General features: G+C 48.0%; 1 protein-coding gene across 1 annotated transcript in view; it reads left to right on the top strand.

Annotated features, from left to right (window-relative positions):
* The window catches only part of LIN37 (lin-37 DREAM MuvB core complex component), a 234,446-nt gene that overhangs the window by 136,575 nt on the left and 74,274 nt on the right, over positions 1-23,597 (top strand). Inside the window, exons 7-8 of the mRNA XM_086929986.1 lie at positions 17,869-18,035; positions 19,891-20,037. Of these exons, the coding sequence (XP_086786112.1) occupies positions 17,869-18,035; positions 19,891-20,037 (314 nt within the window). The remainder of the gene's footprint in view (positions 1-17,868; positions 18,036-19,890; positions 20,038-23,597) is intronic.

The following is a 23,597-nucleotide window of genomic DNA, read 5'->3' as shown; positions in this document are numbered from 1 at the left end:
CGGGGTTCACAGTTACATACATGTCGTGTCCCTCTAGAAGGGTGGAATGCTAACCCCGTCGCCAGAATTGGCGAGGGGTTAGTATTCCAATTCGTATGACACCTTACTCGACATGTTTTGATAAAGCGATACCAAAGTTGGCAAATAACCGCGAGGATTATAAGGCACTTAAGAGTATATGGTACGCGTTATCATGGAACAGCTATTAGGACTTGGTTCCGCAAGCTGCAGACGGGCTCAGCTCATGCCAGAGCACCATCTCACATAATTCCAAGCACTCTGCCTTCAGGATTGTTAAGGCCTGCCATAGGAGTGACTGATAGGAATATATGTGTCCATTTTAGGGTTAGATATAGGAATACTATATCTAAAGCAAAGGGTGATTACACCACCTTGCCCCAGCTGTCGTGCAGCCAGTTGTGTCAGATTTAGATGGCCAGCCAGGGGTGGCATAATACATGCTGCAGCCCCTGGTAGGCCCTGGGTACACCTATGCCCTGGGTGCAGGGACTGATAAGGTGGCCCAGTACCAATTGGTAAATGCACCTAAGGTACATGCTTGTCAATTTAGAGAGAGCTAGGCTGTGGGTCTGATTAGCAGGCCCACAGCCAGGGAAGTCGTAAACCAGTGAAGCAAAAAGCAAAAATCTGGGGTGATCATAGGATTGCAGACCCTACTCTCCTACATGACCCCCCCCCCCCAAACTTTGGGACAATAAACTAACCTTGACCAGGTGAGTCTTCTTGCTCTAAGTGGAAATACCTGGTGAGCCCATCTGCATTGCCATGATCAGTGCCAGGTCTATGCTCCACTGTAAAATCCATCCCCTGTAGGGAAATGGACCACCTAAGTAGTTTGGGGTTTTCACCCTTCATCTGATTTAGCCACAAGAGGGGCTTATGGTCGGTCTGAATCTTGAAATGAGTGCCAAACAAGTATGGCCTCAGTTTCTTCAGGGCCCAAACCACAGCAAAGGCCTCCCTCTCAATAGCTGACCAATTTTTCTCTCTGGGGTTCAGCCTTCTGCTAATAAAAGCAATGTGCTGGTCATGACCATCAAAATTCAGCTGAGATAGAACAGCTCCCACACCCAACTCAGAAGCATCTGTTTGGACAATGAATGGTTTGGAGTAGTCTGGACTCTTTAGGATAGGTGCTGTGCACATGGCCTGCTTTAGGTCATCGAATGCTTTTTGACAGCCTGCTGTCCACTGAACTTTCTTTGGCATCTTTTTACTTGTCAGGTCATTAAGTGGAGTCACAATTGATCCATAATTTCTGACAAATTTCCTGTAATAACCAGTCAGGCCCAAGAAAGCTCGAACCTGAGTCTGGGTGGTTGGAGGAGCCCAGTCCTTGATGGACTGTATCTTGTATCTTGCTCTCCAGTGGCTGAACCTGGCCTCCACCTACAAGGTGGCCCAGGTATACAACCTGTGTCTGCCCTATCTGGCACTTTGTGGCCTTGATAGTGAGACCTGCTGCTTGCAGTGCCTCTAATACTTTCCTCAGGTGGACCAGGTGATCCTCCCAGGTGGAGCTAAAGACAGCTATATCATCCAGATATGCTGCACAGAAGTCATCCAACCAAGAGAACTTGATTCACCAGCCGTTGGAAGGTGGCAGGTGCATTTTTCAAACCTAAGGGCATTACCACAAATTGATAATGCCCACCAGGGGTAGAAAATGCTGTCTTGGGCTTGGCATCCTCAGCTAACCTGATTTGCCAATACCCAGCTGTCAGGTCAAATGTGCTTAAGTAGTTGGCAGAAGCCAATCTATCTATAAGTTCATCTGCCCTTGGTATTGGGTGAGCATCAGTCTTAGTGACTGCATTGAGGCCTCTGTAGTCTACACAAAACCTCATCTCTTTCTTACCACCCTGGGTGTGAGGCTTTGGCACTAGAACTACTGGACTAGCCCAAGGGCTATCTGAGGGCTCAATGACTCCCAACTCCAACATTTTCTGCACTTCTGTCTTAATGCAGTCTCTGACATGATCAGGCTGTCTGTAGATTTTACTCTTAACTGGCAGACTGTCACCAGTGTCAACCTCATGGGTACCCCAATTGGTTTGACTGGGTGTCAGAGAGAACATATGTCTAAAGGATTGAAAAACTTGTTTGCAATCCTTTTGCTGATGTTCAGAGAGGCTGCCACAAAAGACAACACCATCAACTGACCCATCATCATTGTTCTGAGTGAGCAGGTCTGGGAGAGGGTCACTCTCCTCCTCCTGTCCCTCATCTGTGGCCATGAGCAAGCTCATGTCCTTCCTGTCGACATATGCTTTGAGCCTGTTTACATGGAGCACCCTGAGGGGGCTCCTGGGAGTTCCAAGGTCCACCAGGTAGGTGACCTCTCCCTTTTGCTCAATGATTGTGTGAGGCCCAGACCATTTGCCTTTGAGTGCTGTTGGGGCCGCTGGCTCCAACACCCACACCTTCTGTCCAGGCTTTTACACAGTCAGGACCGCCTTTTGGTCATGCCAAGCTTTTTGGAGTTCTTGGCTGGCCTCAAGGTTTTTAGATGCCTTTTCCATGTACTCAGCCATCCTGGAGCGGAGACCAAGTACATAGTCCACTATGTTGGTTGCAGGCTTTTTGAGAGGTCTCTCCCATCCTTCCTTCACCAAACACAGGGGTCCTCTCACAGGATGCCCATACAGAAGTTCAAAAGGGCTGTAGCCAACCCCCTTCTGTGGGACCTCTCTGTAAGCAAACAAAAGGCAGGGTATCAGGACATCCCATCTACGCCTGAGCTTTTCAGGTAGTCCATGAATCATCCCTTTGAGGTTCCTGTTGAACCTTTCAACAAGCCCATTGCACTGTGGATGATAGGGTGTGGTGAACTTGTAGTTGACACCACATTCCTTCCACATTGCAGTCAGATATCCTGACATGAAGTTTGCACCTCTGTCAGAGACAACCTCCTTAGGGAAGCCCACTCTGGAGAACACTCCAACTAGGGCTCTTGCCACAACATGTGCTGTAGTGGTCCTATGGGGAATAGCTTCAGGATACCTGGTGGCATGGTCCACCACCACCAGTATAAACTTGTGCCCTGATGCTGTCTGGGGTTCCATTGGACCAACAATGTCAATCCCCACTCTTTCAAAGGGTACCCCCACCACAGATAGTGGTATGAGGGGGGCCTTTGTTGTGCCACCTGACTTACCACTGGCTTGGCAAGTGACACAGGAGCGACAAAACTCCCTGGTATCTTCATTCATGTGAGGCCAGTGAAAGTGTGAGACAAGCCTGTCCCAAGTCTTATTCTGGCCTAAGTGTCCTGCAAGGGGAATCTCATGGGCCAAGGTAAGAAGGAAACCTCTCTGAGACAAGGGGATGACCAGCCTCCTGGTTGCACCAGGCTTGGGGTCTCTTGACTCAGAGTACAGGAGTCCATCATCCCAGTATACCCTGTGGGCACCTGTGGCGTTCCCTGCAGCCTCAGCAGCAGCCTACTGTCTGAGGGGTTCAAGTGAAGGGCAGTCTAACTGTGCCTTCCCCAGGTCTTCCCTGGAGGGTCCCCCTGAATCCCGAAACTCAACCTGATCAGGTTCAAGTTCTTTAGGCTCAGTTTCCCTTAGTTCTTGAAGGTCAGCCTCCTCTGAGACTTGATCCACACCTGGGGCAAGGGGGAAGGCAATGCCTTAACCCTACTGCTCTTCTTTTTGGAAGGTGTCTGGTCCATTGTTCCAGGATCCAGCACCTGTTCAGTGGGGCATCTTCTGGCCTGTGACCTAGTCACAGCAAGCACATGTGCTGGCAAGCCTAACATTTCCATGTGAGTCCTCTGCTCCACTTCTGACCATAGTGATGTTTCCAAATCATTGCCCAACAAACATTCAACTGGGAGGTCTGAACTAACCACAACTTTCTTTTGGCCACTTACCCCTCCCCAGGAGAAATCAACAATTGCCATACTATGGTGGGTAGTGACATTGCTGGCATTGGTTAATAGGTAGTCTATACCTAACATGATCTGTCCAGGGTCCACAAAGTTAGGTGTCACCATTGTGACACTGGCACAAGTGTCCCTGTAGGCCTGAGCCATTTTTCCATTTATAAAAGGTGTCTGCCTGTATTTGCCCAAAGTATTGGGACTGACATCAGGGGATATATCCACATCCCCTGTACAGACAAGGACAGCCTGAGTGAGTGTGCAACTAAGTTGTCATACCCCTCAGATCCCAAGGTTAACCCAACTAATCCCTTGGGAGGCGCACTACCACTACTGACTGTACTAGGGTGTGCAGGTGCCTTAGGGGCTGTAGTGGTAGGAGTTTGCCCTCCTTTCTTGGTGCACTCACTAAACCAGTGAGTTTTACTTTTACAGTATTGGCACCACCTTTTAGACTGGCCTTCTTGAGTCTTCTTTTTCTGCTGTGAAACCTGACTCCCACCCTCTTTGGTTTGTTGGGGGCCTGTCGAAGACTTCTGGTCATTTTGTTCACTCTTATTACTACCCTTTGGTCTGCTTTCTTCTGACCACCCTGGTTCTGAGCCTGGTTCTGCTTGACCCTTGTTCTGACCCATCTGTCTGCCTTCTTTCCCAATTCTTGGGGAGAGGCCAGATCTGAGTCAACAAGGTGCTGATGCAACAACTGGTTCTGACAGTTATTTAAAATATGTTCTCTCATGATCAGATTGTACAACCCTGTGTAATCAGTAACCTTACTGCCCAGCAACCAGCCTTCCAAAGCCTTAGTGGCACAATCCACAAAGTCAGTCCAATCCCGAGACTGAATTTTCTGGGTGTCCCTGAACAGCAACCTGTACTGCTCAGTTGTTAAGCCAAACCCATCAATCAGTGTATTTTTCAGGACTTGGTAATTGTTAGCATCCTCCGCTCTAGTAGTGAGGAGCTTATCTCTACCTTTGCCTTCAAAGGAGAGCCTCAAGATAGCTGCCCACTGACTCTGGGGGACGCACTGGACAGTGCAGGCCCTCTCCAAAGCAGTCATCCATTTGTGGATGTCATCCCCTTGTTTAAAGGGGGGCACTATCTTACTCAGGTGTCTAGTGTCTAAACTCCTGTCCTTTTCTCTAGGTAAAATGCTGCCACCAGTGGGGTCTGCCCTACTCAATTTCTGCTCTCTAGCAAAGGCAAGTCTCTCTTTGGCCAGGGCAAGTTCTTCCCTTTCAATCCTCAGATTGACTTCCCATATCTTGGCTTCATGCTCTCTCCTCTGAGGGGATGTCATCCCTTTGTGGGAAGAGGTCTGAGAGCCATTGGTTCGAATGGATCTGTTAGAGCCTCTGGATAGAGACCTAACTTGTCCATTCCCAATGTTAAGCCTGCCTGAGAGTGGGCCTGGGGGTCCCCCAAGTCCATTTTCATGCCTGCTTAAGTTGGTCCTGGTGAGTCTACTGACTTCTACCTGACCCATATCTGCCTCATCCCCTGACAACTCCTGATCCTCTTCCTCACCTTCACTAACTGCTTCATTGAGGTTGAGGTCAGGGTCCCCAAGGGTTCCCTCTAAGGAGGGTATGCTCCCATCTGGATTAGAAGGGCCTGTATTAGAAGCCCTCCTTGCATCATAAGTCTCTAAGATACCTATCAGAAAGGGAATTGTAGGGTTAGAACCCTGTTTTAGTTTCCTGGAGGTACACACTTGTCTCATCTCCTGGAAGCTAAGAGCTGCATATCTGGAAGGGACCTGTGGAGGGTCCACAACCACAAGAGGGGTCTCTGTAGACTCTCCGTGGTTAGACCTGCTTCTAGTGTGGTGTAAGTGGTGCACTTACCTACACTATTTGTTTGCCTACTGATCCCTTGCTAAGAGTTGTAGTCAGGGTGTGCTAGGCCCTGTTGAACTACAACAGCTGGTTCAGTAGAACTCAGAGTATTCTAAGCTAAGTTATATGTACCTTGGTACTTATGTGATCTTTCAAATGATATTCTTAGGATACGTGTGGTAAAACAACAGCAAGCTCAAATCCCAACCGCTGCTCACCAATGTGAGAAGTTGGCCTGATATATAATGTTCACTATTCTAGTGAGCACTTTGTATCAGTCCAAACAACCCTTATTGATGATTGGTTGTAAGTCAACCTTATAGACCAGCTATCCTAGTAGCATGGACAAGAGCAGTCTTTAGGCTAAACTCTAGAGGGCGTGTTAAGCCAGCTGTTATACCATCACATATACCCCTTGAACACCAAGTGAAAGGACACCACACAAGTTGTTATGAAAATAAAAGGATATTTATTTATAACACAACAACCCTGGACTCTTTATGAGGACAAGGTGCTAAGCACAATACAAAACTCTTGAAGAAATACTGAAAGTCGCACAATTTACACAAATGCCCGAGGGGCACGAAAAACCATATACTACAAAAGTGGAATGCGAATCACTAGCAGGTAAGTAACTACTCTCAGAGGCTTTAGAACCGCTAGGCCTACAATACTGAACCCTTAGATTAGAAGCAGGAGGCCTAGGGACGTCGTGTGCAGAGTGGCAACTCTCACGCGCAATGCGGGACAAAGTCTATGGAGGCTAGTAAATGCAAAGTTAGTGTTCTCGGGCGAACCCGACTAGGTAGGTCAAAAACGAAAGTGGATCTAGACACTTAGAGAGTGGTTTTACGCTGGAGCACCGTGGTACTCTGTTTACCTAGCCCAGGGGCTGCGGCTGCATAGGGTTCAAGTGTCGTCGGGAATCCTCGTTGACGAACCAGGAGCCTGAAGTAAAAGTTGCTGGCAGGCGACCAGTGAAGATGTTCCGGGCTGATCCAAGGATAGATCAGTGAAGAAGGATACCTGTAAGCAGAGGGGACCGAGTTCTGAATCACTAGCCAGTGATTAGGTGGGCACCAGGATGGCACCGGACGAGGTCACTCAGCCAGGTGAAGAAGTGACACTGGATTCTGCTGCTGCACGGACCAGGGCGCTGATGTCTACCAGGCTGGAGGTCTGCAAGCTGTCCCACGTCGGATGTCTGCTGCTGGCGATGCTGGATCCGTTGAACTTTGCAACAAGCCTTGGCTACGGCAAGCCCACGTGGCGACACAAAATGGCGTCTGGGGTGGACCAGGAGGGTCCGAGGAAGTTCCCCTTCAAGAGGAGACAAGGGCCAGTCTAGAGGAGCTAGACCAGTGGTGAAACAAACGTAGGACGTCGTCTGGAGGGGCACTAGCCAACGGGCAAGTGACCGGACAACGTGGCAAGCGACACAGAAGCAAAAGGGCCCCACGCAGATCTGGTGGATGCTGGGGGGCTGGAATTCGGTGCTCGTGCTGCTTGGGGTTGGGGCTTCTCTTACCCCAGTGCACCCACTCGAGGGTCCCTTGGCGGTCGTGCTGGGTCAGTGTCGTGCTGGTTCTGATGATAGCCGGTTCCTCTGGTCTCGTCGCACCCACGGTTCTCAGCTGTGCTGTAGAGGCAGGTTGAGGTCAGAGAGGGCAGGGAGTCCGGGTCTCGTCGTGCTGGTCAGTCTGGCTCCGGAGGAAGGACGGGCAGCAAACCGCAAGATACTTAGTTGGTGCCTGCTGCTGCAGGGTGACTACTCCTTAGTCACAAGGGAGAAATCTTGAGAAGAAGTCGAGAGTTCCTTTCGTGGAAAGTAGTTTCAGGATTCAAAGATGATCTAATTTGGAAGGGTCCCGCTCCTACCTTTATTCTAAAGAAAGGGGCTGGTACGCAACTAAGTCCTGCCCATGGGTGGGACCAGGAAGGGGGGTGGCTACACCCACACTCCTTTGTCCGGTCTCTCCTCAGCTCAGGGGCTGGTGTGCCCCTGGAACTGGTTTGAGCCGGCCTATGCACAGTGAGCACCGGGGTGCCACTTGCATGTCACCTTCCTCTCAGCCCTGCCTACCTGGGATACACAAAACCCTGTCTGGGATGGTGCTAGCACCGCCCCTGACAGGAAACCCTTTGTCCAAGCTCTCCTCGCTGGAAGGACTCCCAGCAGCAGGAGGTCAGACTTGTGTCTGTGGTGGCAGCATCCATTTTGTGATGCTGAGGCTCGAGTTAACTTTAACCGGGGTTCACAGTTACATACATGTCGTGTCCCTCTAGAAGGGTGGAATGCTAACCCCGTCGCCAGAATTGGCGAGGGGTTAGTATTCCAATTCGTATGACACCTTACTCGCCATGTTTTGATAAAGCGATACCAAAGTTGGCAAATAACCGCGAGGTTTATAAGGCACTTAAGAGTATATGGTACGCGTTATCATGGAACAGCTATTAGGACTTGGTTCCGAAGCTGCACACGGGCTCAGCTCATGCCAGAGCACCATCTCACATAATTCCAAGCACTCTGCCTTCAGGATTGTTAAGGCCTGCCATAGGAGTGACTGATAGGAATATATGTGTCCATTTTAGGGTTAGATATAGGAATACTATATCTAAAGCAAAGGGTGATTACACCACCTTGCCCCAGCTGTCGTGCAGCCAGTTGTGTCAGATTTTGATGGCCAGCCAGGGGTGGCATAATACATGCTGCAGCCTCTGGTAGGCCCTGGGTACACCTATGCCCAGGGTGCAGGGACTGATAAGGTGGCCCAGTACCAATTGGTAAATGCACCTAAGGTACATGCTTGTCAATTTAGAGAGAGAACAGCTAGGCTGTGGGTCTGATTAGCAGGCCCACAGCCAGGGAAGTCGTAAACCAGTGAAGCAAAAAGCAAAAATATGGGGTGATCATAGGATTGCAGACCCTACTCTCCTACGCCATGTATTAATACTCCACATAGAGGGTACACATGACCCTGACTTGCCTCCTAGTTCACATACCATTGTCATTAGAGCTAAAGCAGGATATGGTAGCACACTATCATTTACAGACAGACATTTTCCATTGTAATGGCCACAAGCTTTCCCACTGACCTGCAGTTTTACTGACAAAACTATATAGTGTACAAACTATAATGTGTCAAAATCTGATTTCAGCAAATATTTATCATTTGCATTTATTCAAATAAAGTATTCTGATTTGTTTTGATCCTACTAAAATCTTTGATCTAACATAGACTTCTAATTGCAGAATCAATTTCCTTGGCCTTTCCCTATTCCCTTTTCTCTTTTCTCTTTTCCCTAGTCACTACTCCTCTGACTTCCGACTAGATCCGTAAATTTTCGACCAATACTTTTGCGCACTGGCAGGGGATGCCGATTGGCTCAGTTTCATAGGCGCCGTCTGCGCTGCTAATGACGTTAACGATGCCTATGTAGGTGCCACCCCAGCATGCTGACGTAAGTTTCTTCTTTTCCACTCTATCAGCGCAGATCCGGATTAAGCTACCTTTTGTTGGCATTTACTGTTCATTTGTTTTCTTTTTCTAAGATATGTCACCCAAAAAACCGGTGCGTTTCAAGCCTTGTGGTGCCTGTCACAGACAAATATCTGTAACAGACCCCCACTTGGTTTACCTTTGGCGCTTGGAGCCAGACCACAACTCTAAGGCCTGCCCAGATTGCGCACTAATACATCCGAAGGCTAACAGGGAGTGGGTCATGCAGCTTCTGGCTGAGGGAAACCAAACAACTTCACACCGATCCAGGTCCTGGTCACGAGGAAGGTTCCGGGACCACTCTCGGAGCCGTTCACACTGGTCATCGTTGCACTACCAGACTTTATCGGGTAAGTCCCACAAAAAGAAATTGAAAAAGTCAATGTGTTCTTCAGCTTCTACGTGCTGGTCCAAGTCATCAGACGAGGCGCAGTAAAGAAGTCTCATATCGAAAGCCTGCTTCCCCTCCGTCCCCGTTGAGCCTGAACCTGGATCCGCTCTTGTCTTTCAGAGTTATCCAGATACAGAGCCAAATCTGTGCACGTCGACTCCGGCTGGATCCATACCTTCTGAGTCAAAGACAGTGCCTCCTTTTACTGACAGACCTTGTGAGGTATATGGTAAGGGGGAATCTGAGGATCCCTATAGTTATTCCTACCCTCTTGAGAAACTATTGGCTAAGGATAACTGGTATGAGGAATTGGCTGATGCCAGTGTCCTGGACACCTCTCCAGACACTGGTCTCCTGTTTCCAACTGTGGCTACGGAGGAAGGGCCTTCATTTATGATGCAGTACGGAGGGGCGGTGAGGTCCTGAACCTTATGCTGCCCACAGTGGAAGTCAAGACCAATTTCTTGACGGATGGGCTTCAGTCTGGTGTATCCCACACAGAACTCCTCCTTCCCTTTAAGGAAGCCTTCACTAATGTCCTGCTTGCACAGGCCTCCTGTACACAGGGCCATCGCCTGCTACCACCCTGTTCCTGGGGACACAGCCTTCGTCACTCATCACCCCACTCATGAGAGCTTGTATAGCACACTAATCTCACAAGAGGGTATCCAGACTCTTGGGCAGGTGTGTAGGTTTGTGCGCACCAAATTGCTTATACGAAGAGCCAGGTCTTCAACTTCTTGCTGAACTCAAGAAGTGAGTAGGAGGCTCTGATGTTTTGAGGAAAGTTGTTCCCTTGTCTTGGGTGGGATTTACGAGAATGAGTGAGCTCCTGTTTTGCTTTTGTGGATGCAGTTAATGTGTCTGAGTGAGAGTGAGGCAGAGCTTAGGTGTCTGGTGGGTTGGTGAAAGTGTACGCGGCCGTTAAGGTATTCTGGTCCTGTGTTGTGTAGGGCTTTGAATGTGTGCTTGAGAAGTTTGAATTGGCTTCACTTGGGAATGGGGAGTCAGTGAAGCTTCCAGAGGTGCAGTGTGATGTGGGTGCGGCCTGGGAGGTAGATTGAGTCTTGCAACGGTGCTCTAGATGGTTTTGAGTCTTTTTAGGACTTGTTTGTAGATTCCGGCGTAGCCAGTGTTGCTGATAACCAACCTGCTGGTGATAAGTGCTTTCATGACGGTCCATCTGGTGTTCTGAGGCAACCATTTGAAGAGTTTTCGCAGCATACGTAGGATGTGAAAGCAGGTGGTGCACATTTCTTGATTGGTGTGTGGGTGTTGGTCCTAGCTCCGACGGCCACCAGGTGAAGTCCCATGCGGAGGTCTTGTTGCCGAAGACCAGTACTTCTGTCTTGTCGGAGCTGAGCTACAGGCAGTTGGCTCGCATCCAGTCTGCTACTATGGTCATGCAGTTGGTGAAGTTGATTCTGCCGGTGGTTGTTCTGTCCATCAGGGAGACGATGAGTTGGGTGTCATTTGCGTAAGAGATGACGGTGATGTCTTGAGATCGGATGATGTTGGCGAGCGATGTCCTGTATATGCGGAAAGGGTGGGGCTGAGGGATGATACCCTATGAAACTCCACTAATCAATTTCTTGGTCTCTGATGTGAAGGGTGGCAACCTGACCCTTTGGGTTCTTTCAGTGAGAAAGGAACAGATCGATTTGAGAGTGGATGGTTGTATGCCAATCTCATGGAGTGTTCTGATGATGGTGTTATGGGAGACAGTGTTAAAGGCCGCAGAGAGGTCGCGCTTGACGAGGGCCACTTTTTCTTCTCTGTCCAGGATGGAACAAATGTCATTGTTAGCTGCAATGGGTGCTGCTTCGGTTCTTTCTAAATCCTAATTGAGTGTTCTCTAGAAGATAATGAAGTTCGATGTGGGTTGTGAGCTGCTTGTTGATGGCCTTCTCAATCACTTTGGCTGGATAGGGAAGCAGGGAGATGGGTCTGTGGGCTTCTTGAGGATGGACTTAATTTCTGCAAGCTTCCCTTGATCCAGAAAATTGGGGGACGTGATGGAGGTGTTGATGATGTGGGTCAGGGTCGTGCTGATTGGTGATGTTCTCAGGGTCTGGATGCGGTGTGGGCATGGGTCCTTAAGGGCCCCTGAGTGAATGGTCCACATGATTGCAGCTGTTTTGGTTCTGGTAAGCGTTGTTCATTCGGTTAGGTAGCTTTCATGTTTGACGGGCGGTAGGTTAACAGCAAGTTCTCTGGAGTTGGCATTGGTGTGCTAACTTGCTGTAGATATTTTCAATTTTTCTTTGAAAAGAAGCTGGATAGATTGTCGCAGAGTTGCTGGGAGGTAGCGATGTTGGGAGAGTGGCTGAGGTTGAGGGGAAAACCTTAAAGATCGGGAAGATCTCCTTGCAGCTGTTGGGGCCTCCTTCAATATCAGTAGTACTTTTCTCTTGGTGTCTATTAGTTGCTGGTGACAGCGTCTGAGTGCAGCTTTGTAGGTAGTCTTCTCGGTTGGTGTCTTGGCTGGCTCTCAATTTCTTTTCTACAGTGTTGTTTGGTATCTTTGGTATCTTCTCTGTAGCTGCGGGTCTGCTTGTATGATCTACTTGTTGGATTTGATGGGTGTGAGGGAATCGTAGTTCTTGATCTAGTTGTTGAATCTACAAAATAAACCCTGGCACGTTCCCTATTACACTAACGGATAGGGAATCCAGGAGGCTGGATAGCTTTGGAAAGATTTTTTTTTTTTCTTCCACCAGCCTTGCACTGTGGTCTGTGAACACTGCATACTTATTAGGTCGGTATTCCCATACTGTATGGGACTTGGTTGAGCAAATGCTGCCCTTGGTCTCAGGGAAGGTCCGAGCCATCCCGAACCAAGCCATTGCTGAAGGCAGGAATGCTGCAAAGTTCAGCGTTCACTGCAGGCTGGATACGACTGACTAATATCTACTGGCTTCTTTGGGGATATCCAGGCATCCCTTATGGACATGCCCTTGAATGGAACTTGATTGGTTGGCAACATGGCTGATTTGGCGATTTGGCGCTTGAGTGCAGTAAAGATAGCAGAGCCACCACTAGATCGTTGGGACTATCCATGGCCCCACTTCAGCTGTATTCCACCTTCCACTCCATACATAGCTACAGTAGAAGCTATCAGCCACATAATTTCACCCCAGCCATCACCGGCAGCAGGCTTCTCAGTCCTATTGTGGGTTGGATGCGGCTACCACATACCTCGTGGATCCCAAGACCAGACTTCTGCCCAGGCTGTCACCCCCCAGTCCTCCCATCTCCCCCCTCCATAATACCCCCTGGCAGCCGCAGCCTCAAAACCCCTTTTAATATCCCCTCGAACATCATGGGCAACCAGCTGGCGGCTGGATCCGGCATCACCTGCCCGTATAGGCAATTTGGAACATCAGACAAGTGAATGCTTCAAGTTGTTCAGCGGGGTTACGCCCTTCCGTTCAAAAAACTCCATCACACTTGCCACTGTCCTCCGATCGGCTGACGGAGTACCACCTATCGCTCTTGCGACAAAATGCAGGCTGTTTTGACCAAAGAAACCATTAAGAGGGGGCGAGCATCAGAAGTAGGATGCTCCCCTTCAAAGAGCCATTCTGTACACAGTGCAATTCCGCGCCTACCCTCTGGAATGGCGAGTACAGGGTACTCATGTTATCATGTCGAAGTTTCAACCTCTAGCCTTAACCTAGCTGAGACTGATTCTGAGGCTGATGGGCCTCATGGCCTTCTGCTGGTAAATTCTTTGAAGAGGAGAGTCTCCACCGCCTGGATCCAAAAAGAGCATTGTCATTCTACATTGTTCGTACCAAAGATATCCAAGTGGACGATCATTTCTTTGTTGGGTTTGCTGGACCAAAGAAAGGAAAAGCAGTGCAGAAGAGAACCATCTCTGTTTGTACTATGCATAAAGATCTGTTACGGCTTGGCCAAGGTCACGACCACTGCGATAGCTCACTGAGTTCACATTCTGGATATCTGTCAGGCAGCTACATGGCCATCACTGTACACGTTTGCCGAATACTACTGCCTAGACGGTCAGATACGACGCAACAGGCATTTTCCCTGTTTGGTCCCTAGGATTTTTTATTTTTAGTCTAATCCTTTTGCATACTCTCTTCTGGGGAGGTAGTGCTTGGATATCTATTCTAAGGCAAGGAATCTGGGGCTGGAAGACTTTATCAGATAATGCCTTATCTGGTAGAGTCTAAGAGCTGTGGATTCCTTACCAACCTTCCCATCTTCGCTCTGTGAACTGTAACTTCCATCCCTGTAGAGGTCCTGGAGGATCTCACCTTTGGTACACTGGTGTGGCCCGTGCTCCTGGCACAGAAAGTAGTCACAAACTGAGGTCAGCATGCTGGAGTGGCACCTTTACAGGCAACGCGCACTCACTTTCTTCATGGATGAAACCAGTGCAGAGCCAACAGGCACCACCTACCGGCACTCGGATGTACTGCCTGAAAATTTCCAGATACAGTCTGATGTTCAGTGAGTCCAAGGTAAATAATCTGTGGCTAGATAGAGTCTCTACTAGATAATGCATTACCAAATATAAGTAACGTGTTTTTACCATACCACTTCAAAATTATAAAAAAGTGCTTGGCTAACGACTGAAATATATTTTTTAATATTTGTACAGTTTGTTAACAAGCTATTTATGTGTTGTGTGCCCAGCACGATCGCCAGATAGTTTACTTTACAAATTCATCTAACTTTCTAGTCCGAGAAGGAAAAGTAAAATCAAATCTCCAGGGCAAAATAAGCGGCAGTTTGTTAGAAGACATTAGCCGACATATGACTTCTGTCTTTGCACGCACAGCAAACGGGACAAGATAAAAACAAGAATTAAAGGCATCTTTATTGGTCATTCACTTATCAAATGAACAGAACACCTGGTCTTGGCCAGCTCAAACACTATTATCAGATCGGGCCAGTAGGCCCTAAAAATAGCTCTCCTTGGTAAAATCTGATTCGCCAAAGCAAGGGGGCAAATAGATTTCTCGAGACCTGCTGGTTGGATTGGTGTATTTGCCTTTATACCCATGCATGGCTGCATTTTTCTAATGTTGAGACCTGCATTTCATTGGCTGGAATCCCACTACATAATTTCAGATGACATTCATTTAATTTTCTTCACATGTAATCATGAACATATAAATGTTCACATACCAATAGAGGTAAAACAAAAGAAATGGGCTATTTCTTTATGACAACAACTTTCAACACCAGTCAAGAATGCTGCACCAGGAGGAGCCAAGCTGGCGACCAAGATGGCCGCTTAGGCTCCCGGCTCCGTAGACCTCCTCCTTCTGCTACAAGATCCTGCTAGATATCCTGTGCCTATGCAACGCTCCCGTGTAGACGAATCTAAAGTACCCGCACTGTGAGCTCCCGAAAGTTCTGTCAGCTTTGAGAACGGAGAAACATCGTCTTGAAGTTTGCGGCCTACATCAGCCCTGAAGCCGGGGCCTCGAGTAGAAATCTAACCGGCACCTAGTTGAACAACATCGGAGACAGGAGTTTGGGGGGGGGGCAGTCCTCCGGAACGGAAGTAAAGTTTCTGTCCGATCTTCGCATTGAACATTCGAACAGATTGGCGCTGTGAAGGAACACCCCACAGACACTGCGGGTGCAAGTTGGATATTAATTAACGGAGCCAGCGCCGTGAACGGCTTGGAAATAGTCGGGTAGGTGACCCGGCGGCTGCGGCCACATCCTGACTACGACCCCGAACTATCCTGTACGCGATTGGAGCGGGTGTCCTCATCTTTAATTCTAGTTGGTCTATCCCTACGGGCCCGAGGGACTGACCATGGTGGAAATGTATGACATGACACCCAATATCGACCTGCGTAGGATTCGAACCCAACCCTCCAGGGGTCCAGAGAAAGTCGTACGGATATCTTGGGACGACATATCCTACCCAAGGGGTCTCCGATATCAGACCAGTATGTCACCAACGAGGGGAAACAATCCGTGTCGGCTAGGATTGAACCCACGCTCGAAACTCTAATGGCGGCTGTCGGTGGTCTTCACCTTTCCCTGAACCGGAGAGCCCAAGCACTGGAACTTAAATTGGATGCCTTTATTTTCGAGATAGGGCCTATGAAAGAGGCTTGTGTTCAATTTCATGACAGTGTAAAAGTGGCGGCGTCCACAGCAACTGGTTTAATCGACGCCAACAACCCTGTGCAGCGAGAGAGGAGAGAGACTCTGATCCGCAAATCAGCTAATGGCTGTGTATCGGACGTCCCTGTTGTGTTGGCATTTTCAGTATTGACATTGACTGAGAGAAAATCGCGCCGTAAAATACATCTGAGGGCTCATATAAAGACTCAGGAGTGGGTTGACAAGGTACCCCTCTGGCTTTTTTCGAACTCAGTTAAACGTGACTGGAAAACAATGTTGGGAGTTCCTGACGGAGCAGAGGGGACCCAGTGACAATGTGATTGAATGTTCCGTGATGTTTCCGGCTCGCTCCTGTGTTCAGCACTCTTCCAAGATGTCGACTGTTTGGGTGGAGAACACTCGTGTACTTGATCGAACTGGCCAGGGTTGAAACCGGCTTATCCTTCAAGACTTTTGTTCGAGTTGTGGCTGTGCGGGACTCACTATATAATGTTGATACCGGGAGGCGAAGTAGGCGAGTAATGAATCCCCCGATCTTAGCTTGATTGTGTAACCGTTGAATATCCTTACTTGGGGAGGCTTAGAGTTAGCGGGAGGGGAGAGGCAGGGAACCTGTACGAAGGCACTCCTCCATTCCTTTTATGGGTTATAGTTTAGATGGGGCGACAGGCACACTGCTAGTTGGGGTTTGGCGTTAGCTGCATGCAGGGGTGCAGGGTGGGGGGTGGGGTGTTACGTGCTTTGCGTCTTTTGTTTATTTTATTTTTCTTTTCTTATATTTCTAATATCCTGACCCCCTTTTTCAGTATTGTGGTGCTAATGCGAGCGTTATTGTTTGATCTGGCGTATCTTCTACATACAAGGGCTGCAATGTATCCTGTTTATGATCTAAGTATAAAGTGATTTTGTGACCAGCGGGACCGGGGGCCGGCACCCTTCGATAGAGCGAACCCTGTTAATTTCATAATCCTGATTGTTTGAGTGTTGAGTCCCGGTATCCTGTGTCTTATGTTGCTACGATCCGGACATTTCCACGATATGACACTTGTATGTATGTAATTGCATTGCACCTGATACGTTCTCATTGTTATTGCCTTTTTAAAATGAATAAAAAGAATAAAAAAAAAAAAAAAGAATGCTGCACCAGTTGTAGTTCTTTTTATAAGAAAAAAAGTGTTGCATGTACAAATAATAAAGCCTTCTGATGTGAACGTCGGGAGGAATAAAGAAAAAAGTGAACACTGCTGGTGGCACCCACTTATCCTTAACTCTCCCAGACCCGTCATGGAGGCAGGGGAGATATGAAAATGTAAAGGTACTTTACTTTCAACCAGCCTGTCTTTACTGAGTGATGTATTGCTCTTAATCAAAATACTGCACAGCTTTGTCAGATATCCTGCGAGAGTTACGCAGCCCTGCCCCTGCACAAAGCAAACCCTCTCTTCCCCTTATTAAACGGAATGGGCACCTTCTAGTGCGTTTTCACCTCGCCTCACCAGTGTATGTAATGGCGGCATTGTCCATTACAGTTTACGTCTTAGTCGGTTGGAGTGTTTTCTTACATCCTCCCTGATTATCACCTTAATTCCTCCATTATTTTGCCGATAAAACCTATGCTCTATCAGCCAGTATATTTAGAAAATTGTACTTAAAATATATACTTGAGCATATTTTTTTCTCCAAATGTTCTTGGGGCGGGCTGGCCCTGGAGTGGGGAGCACGGGGCAGGGGTGTATTAGAGCTGTCAGTCTTCTGTAGAAGTTTGAGCTGTGTATTTTAGCTAGCATTAAAGCTATTTCCAGTCCGTCTTTGATTCCCAGTTTATCACTGGGAGATTATCCTGTCAACAGCGGTAAACATACATAGGTCTGTCAGGATAGAAACGTGGTTGTTTTTTATAAACTGTGATTACAGTGGACCCAACATTTATGTTATTGAGGTGAATTCCATGTATACTGATTTTCTATTCACTTATATGTTGACAGTGTATGACATATTAATATATTTTTCTTGTTTGGTATCTTTGAAAAAAAATTGCAATAAAATATAATATTAAAAAAAGAAATTGTATTTGTAGGTACGTTACTCTTGCTTACTATCTCCCTCCAGACACGTACGTCATTAAACTCTTTGATCGGAGTGTGGACCTTGCTCAGTTCAGTGAGAACACCCCTCTCTATCCAATCTGCAGGGCTTGGATGAGAAACAACCCATCGATGCGAGAGGAAGAGCGATCCCCCAGTCCTGTCCTGCCTGTGGTTCAAGAGGATGAGGAGGTGAGGCACAGAACCCCAGAGGTGTCTTAATCGTAGACTTCTCTGAGAAGGTTAATGTTTCTTAGGAGTTTACATGTGGCTGCCTTGCTGAGCTGTCTGTCCGCCTGTCTACAGTGATTCTTCTTGCCCGATCATCTGAGCTATTAACTACATTCTTTGTGGCTGCTTTGTGTCTATCTGTCCCATCAGTCTGTCCATCTTTCCAGGATCTGTGACTGCGGTGTTTGTTTATCCAATTGATATTGGATATGAGTAAACATTGTGCCTTGGAGAATACATGTCGCTGTCATCTGCAAGTTGAAGGTCAATTGAACTGCTCTGCCTGGAGAGGAGTGAACCCCGACTGATCATCTCTGTGGAGGTTGCCTCCGCAACTGATCTACCAAAGATTCATGTGATCCTGACCAGAGTCTTGGAAGCCACTCTAGATATTTGCTTGGGTTGTAATTCAGCAGAGACATATTCCTTTCAAGGGTGAGCCTTCACAATTTCCAAGATGATCTTTAACTACTAGGTTTCCATTATCAGACCCATTCAGGCCACAAAGAAACACAAAGGTCTTCCTCTTCACATCTGCTGATGAAATTGTGTTCCTTTGGCTGAAATAAGTTATCTAGGGCCAGATGTATCCAAGGGTTTTACCCATTCTATGTCTATGGGAAAATGTGTTCCTACATATGGCTCCTAGAGTCTGAAACTGTTTTAATAATCAATCTTGGCCATGCTATTTCAGGAGTATGGTGTTTAAATCCACAATGTGATCGAACCCTAATTTCCAGTTCCCATTTGGAAATGGTTGAGTTCTGTGGTCCAGGTCCAGCCCCCAGCATCGTGGGAGAGCAAGTCACCATAAAATCTTTACCATGATCAGCGGGCTACCAGTTTGGATTCACTGCTTCATTTCTCTCCATTGGAAGAACCTGCAGTGGCTAAGAGACCAACAGGTTTTAACTGGTTTCTTTTTTTAACTTTGTCTGGGCCGAACATCTTGTCCTTTTGTCCCAAACGCACTAGGTTGATCAGTTTGCACAGAAAGTCAGAGACAATGAAACAGGACTAGCCACATCTTTCCAAACCTGCTAAATTGGGTTTTTATCCCTGACACCCCAATTCCTTTGCAATTCCTTTGACTAAGCATTGTAGATGACCATTTTAGTAAACTCAACAAATCCAAGATTAGCACGAACACTCTTGCCCATACAGTAAGATTGCAGTATTATTTAAGAATATACTGCCTAGTGTTTTAAAGCTGTAAAAATATTTGGAGTGGTATCTGACACCCAGAAGGTGTGGCATTCACTTTGTTTGGTAATGTTATTACCACTTTTTATATGTTTGTTTTTATAATCCTTTGTCTCTGACATTCTAACACAAACTGAACATTGAGTTTTAATTTTATTTACTGTGTCATGCTGACAGCATACCATTTCCATAAGTATGCCATGACTGTTCAACATTAATGTTACTGGGGAGCCAAGAGCCCCAAGTCAGTAACCCATTTGGAATGCAATAGTACTGGTGGTCCTGTAATACCAGTGATAAAAAAATGTATAACAGTGCTACCCAGTAAACACTGACCTTAGACCACCAGACCCCAAGAAATGCCTTGAGTGCATCTGCCTTTGACTTCGGTGTGTCCAGCTCCCCAGTAAGCACTGACCTTGGACCACAGACCCCAAGAAATCCATTGAGTGCGTCTTTTGACAGCAGTGTGCCCAGCACTGACCTTCGACCACGGACCCCAAGAAATCCATTGACTGCCAATTTTGACTGCGGTGTGTCCAGCTCCCCAGTAGGCGCATTGTCTTCATCTCTGTTTGGCTTCACTGCTTCTGAATACCACTTTGTTTTCCAGAATGCGGAGGTGATGAATGGGGCTGCACAGGATGTATACAGAATGCCAGATCCTACTCCTTGTCCAGTTAATGAAGCTGGAGAGCCCCAGAACCTTCGCATACCTTCCACAGAGCAGAGCACGGAGGAGCCTATCAATATCAATCTGGTAAGTGTGATCCCTCTTTTGACTGCTGATGTTTTATGTTGAAAATAGACTGGTGTTGACTCCTTCCATAGGTCAGTACAAACGTGGTGAAGAGACGACCATAGTGTAATAGGATTCTTCATGTTTAGTTGAAGGGCATAGTTGTGGGGTGCTTCCTATGGTGGAAGATGGACTGAAACCACCTGAAACACTCATGTTTGCCATAGTCTTAGCACAAGAAACTCCAGTTATAGCAAAATCTCTGGGGAGGATAAATAGAGCTACCCAAGAGATGATTTTCCTTCAAATATTAAGTGATGCAGTAAAAACACATTGCTCCAGTTCAAACATTCAGAATCATTTTTTTAGGGTGAAAGTCTGGTCTTTCCACTCATGCTACTACTTTACATTGGCCAAAACAAGTTGAAGCAGTTAATTCAAGAAGGCCCTGGACCAGCAAGAATTTGATACCTCACATTCGGTCTGGTAACTCTAGTCAGCGGTTCATCCAAACTGAGAAAGAACAGACTGTGGATATGGCTATCAGTTCCAAAGCTTGTCGTCAATCTAGAAAAAGCTTCTAAGATAACGTTCAAAGGCATGCTGCTTTATTGTCCTCCTAGTGCCAGGAGCACATTTGTGCAGAACCTAGATGGGGTCCTGGAACCCGCACTGGTTAGTAATGATTTTACCATTCTTGTTTATTTAGATGTGTATTTAGAAGATTTGGTAGAGAAGGAGACCGCTACTTTATTAGAGGCACTTGGGACGTTGGGCCTTTCTCAGTTGGTCCCCTTTCCCACCCATAAGGCAAGAAATACGCTTGATAGAATTTTCAGCTCCATGGCAGGACCGTCACTGAAAGAAGTCCTTCCTCTGACCTGGACAGACCATTTTTCGATCTCCACCTGCGTTGCAGTGCGCAGCATTGCTCGCACAGCGAGAGACCTCTTGAATGGGGGTTCAAAACGGACCTAGGAATCGCACACGCTCGTCCGTGTGCTTTTCCTTTTGGCCCACACTATTGGCCTTTGCCTGCGTCTTTTTATCAAAGACCGCACGCAATTGGCCAAAGGCGGGCGCATTGCTCCGCCCATGGCCTATTGGTGTCTATCACGCGCACCGCCACCATGTGATTTCAATTATCGTGCCCAGACACGGGCGCGATAATTGAAACCACATGTCTCGTGTGGCGTACGAGCGCGCACCACTCGCGGGCTTCTTCTTTTTTAGATCCATTTCACAGGTAAGCAACTAAATGAAAGAAGGAGAGGTTGCGAACCGTTTCTTCAAGTCAGTTTTCAGTAATTCATTTCATATTGCCAGAACGTACACCAAATATTGTATAATTTCTAGTTGTGTTTTCGCGGTGGGGGTGCTTCGTTTAAGATTGTGTTTAAGGCTCAGGGGGTGGATTAGCGTTTTGTAAATTTTGCCATCAGCTGCAGTATTTACAGCCACAAGAATGGGGTCCTCCATCCGGGTTGCATGCAAGGGATGGAAGGCACGGGACCACTTGTAAACAGGGGGCCCCTACCCCCTCACTACACCCAGCGCTGATCCTCGCGCACAGCAGTGTGTTGTGCTCCTGCTGGGGGTCAGGTGCTGTACCTACCAACACATCACACACCAACACTTCACACACCACCCAACAGAGGCTTCCGGCTCTCTGGTCTCCTAACACCTCACCCCAGCCCTCATGACCCCCCACTACACCCAGCTTGGATCCCCACGCAAAGCAGTGTGTCGTGCTCCTGTTCAGGTCACACGATGTACCTAACAACACATCACACACCAAAACTTTACACACCACAAAACCGAGGCTCCCGGGCCTCTGGTGTCCTAACCCCTCATCCCTGGCCTTGTGACTCCCCACTCCCCCACCCCTCTTCCCCATACACCTGCACAGATCCCTGGGCACACAACAGAGGCTCCCGGCCCTCTGGTGTCCTTACGCCTCAACCCCGGCCTTGTGACCCCCCCACTACACATAGCGCGGAACCCCGCCCACAGCAGTGTTTTGTGCTACTGCTCGGTTCACGCTCTGTACCTACCAACACATCACACAACTGAGGCTTCCGGACATCTGGTGTCCTAACGCCTCACCCCTGCTCTTGTGACTGCCCTCCCCCCACTACACCCGCGCAGATCCCGGCACACAGCAGTGTGTTGTGCTGCTGCTCGGGACACGCAACAATCGCTTTGTACCTACCAACACTTCACACATCACACACCAATACAACCGAGGCTCCCGGACATCTGGTGTCCTAATGATGTCTCACCCCTGCCCTCGTGACTACCCCCACCCCCCCCCCCCCCCTCCCCCCCCCTCTACTACACCCAGCGCAGATCCCCGCGCACAGCAGTGTGTTGTGTTCCTGCACGGGTCACGCGGTGTACCAAACAACTTATCACAACCAAGGCTCCCGGTTCTCTGGCATCCTAGAGCCTCTACCCTGCCCTCGAGACTTCCCCGCCCCCTCTTGGGGTATCCACAGGTCTTGGCTTCCACCACCTTCATAGAGTGTAGGAAAAACTTGGCAAACTACAGAAATGTGTAGCAGAAAAATGCAGAAAACCTTTTTACATGCAGCCAGGAAATACCATGTATCCAGATTAACTTTCCTCACCAGCGCACGTCTCCCGCGTTACACCTCCCTAGAGGTAATGACAGTCCTGGTAATGAGTGAAGTTCTGGGAGTGGGGTTCAGGTAATGAGTGAGGTTAGGGGGAGTTAGGGTCTGGTAATGAATGAGGTACTGGTAACGAATGAGTTTCGGGTGACTGAGGTTCTAGTAATGAGTGAGGTTCTAGTAATGAACGAGATTTGGGTGAGTGAGGCTCTGGTAATGAATGAAGTTTGATTGAGTGACGCTCTGGCAATGAATGAGGTTCTGATAAAGAGGGAGGTTCTGGGAATGAATGAGGTTTGGGTGAGTGAGGTTCGGGTGGGTGAGGTTTTGGTGAGTTCTGATAATGAGTGAGATTCAGGTGTCTGAGGTTCTGGTAATGAATGAGGTTCGGGTGAGTGAGTATCGGGTGAGTGATGTACTGATAATGAAAGTGTTTCAGGTGAGGAAGTTTCTGCTAATAAATTAGGTTCTGGTAATGATTGAGGTCCGCGTGAGTGAGGTCTGGTAATGAATGATGTTTGGGTGAGTGAGGTTCCGGTGGGTGAGGATCAGATAATGAGTAGGGGTCGGATGAGAGTGGTTCTGGTTATGAATTAGGTTGGGGTAAGTGGGGTTCTAGTAATGAGTGAGGTTCGGGTGAATGCGGTTCTGGAAATTAATGAGGTTCGGGTGAGTGAGGTTCAGGTAATGAGTGAGGTTCGGGTGACTGCGGGACTGGTCACGAATGATGTTCGGGTGAGTGAGGTTCAGGTAATGAGTGAGGTTCGGGTGAGTGATGTTCAGGTAATGAGTGAGGTTCGGGTGAGTGATGTTCAGGTAATGAGTGAGGTTCGGGTGAGTGAGGTTCTGGTAATGAGTGAGGTTCGGGTGAATAGATGTCTGGTTGTCAGACGAGGAAACTCCCAGAATGCATCCCTTCATAGGTCACCATAGATGACGTTGCAATGA

This window comes from Lissotriton vulgaris, chromosome 7 (genome assembly GCF_964263255.1).
Source record: "Lissotriton vulgaris chromosome 7, aLisVul1.2, whole genome shotgun sequence".
Taxonomy (NCBI): domain Eukaryota; kingdom Metazoa; phylum Chordata; class Amphibia; order Caudata; family Salamandridae; genus Lissotriton; species Lissotriton vulgaris.
The sequence above is the reverse complement of the archived record's forward strand: the minus strand, read 5'-3'. Positions and strand labels throughout refer to the sequence as shown.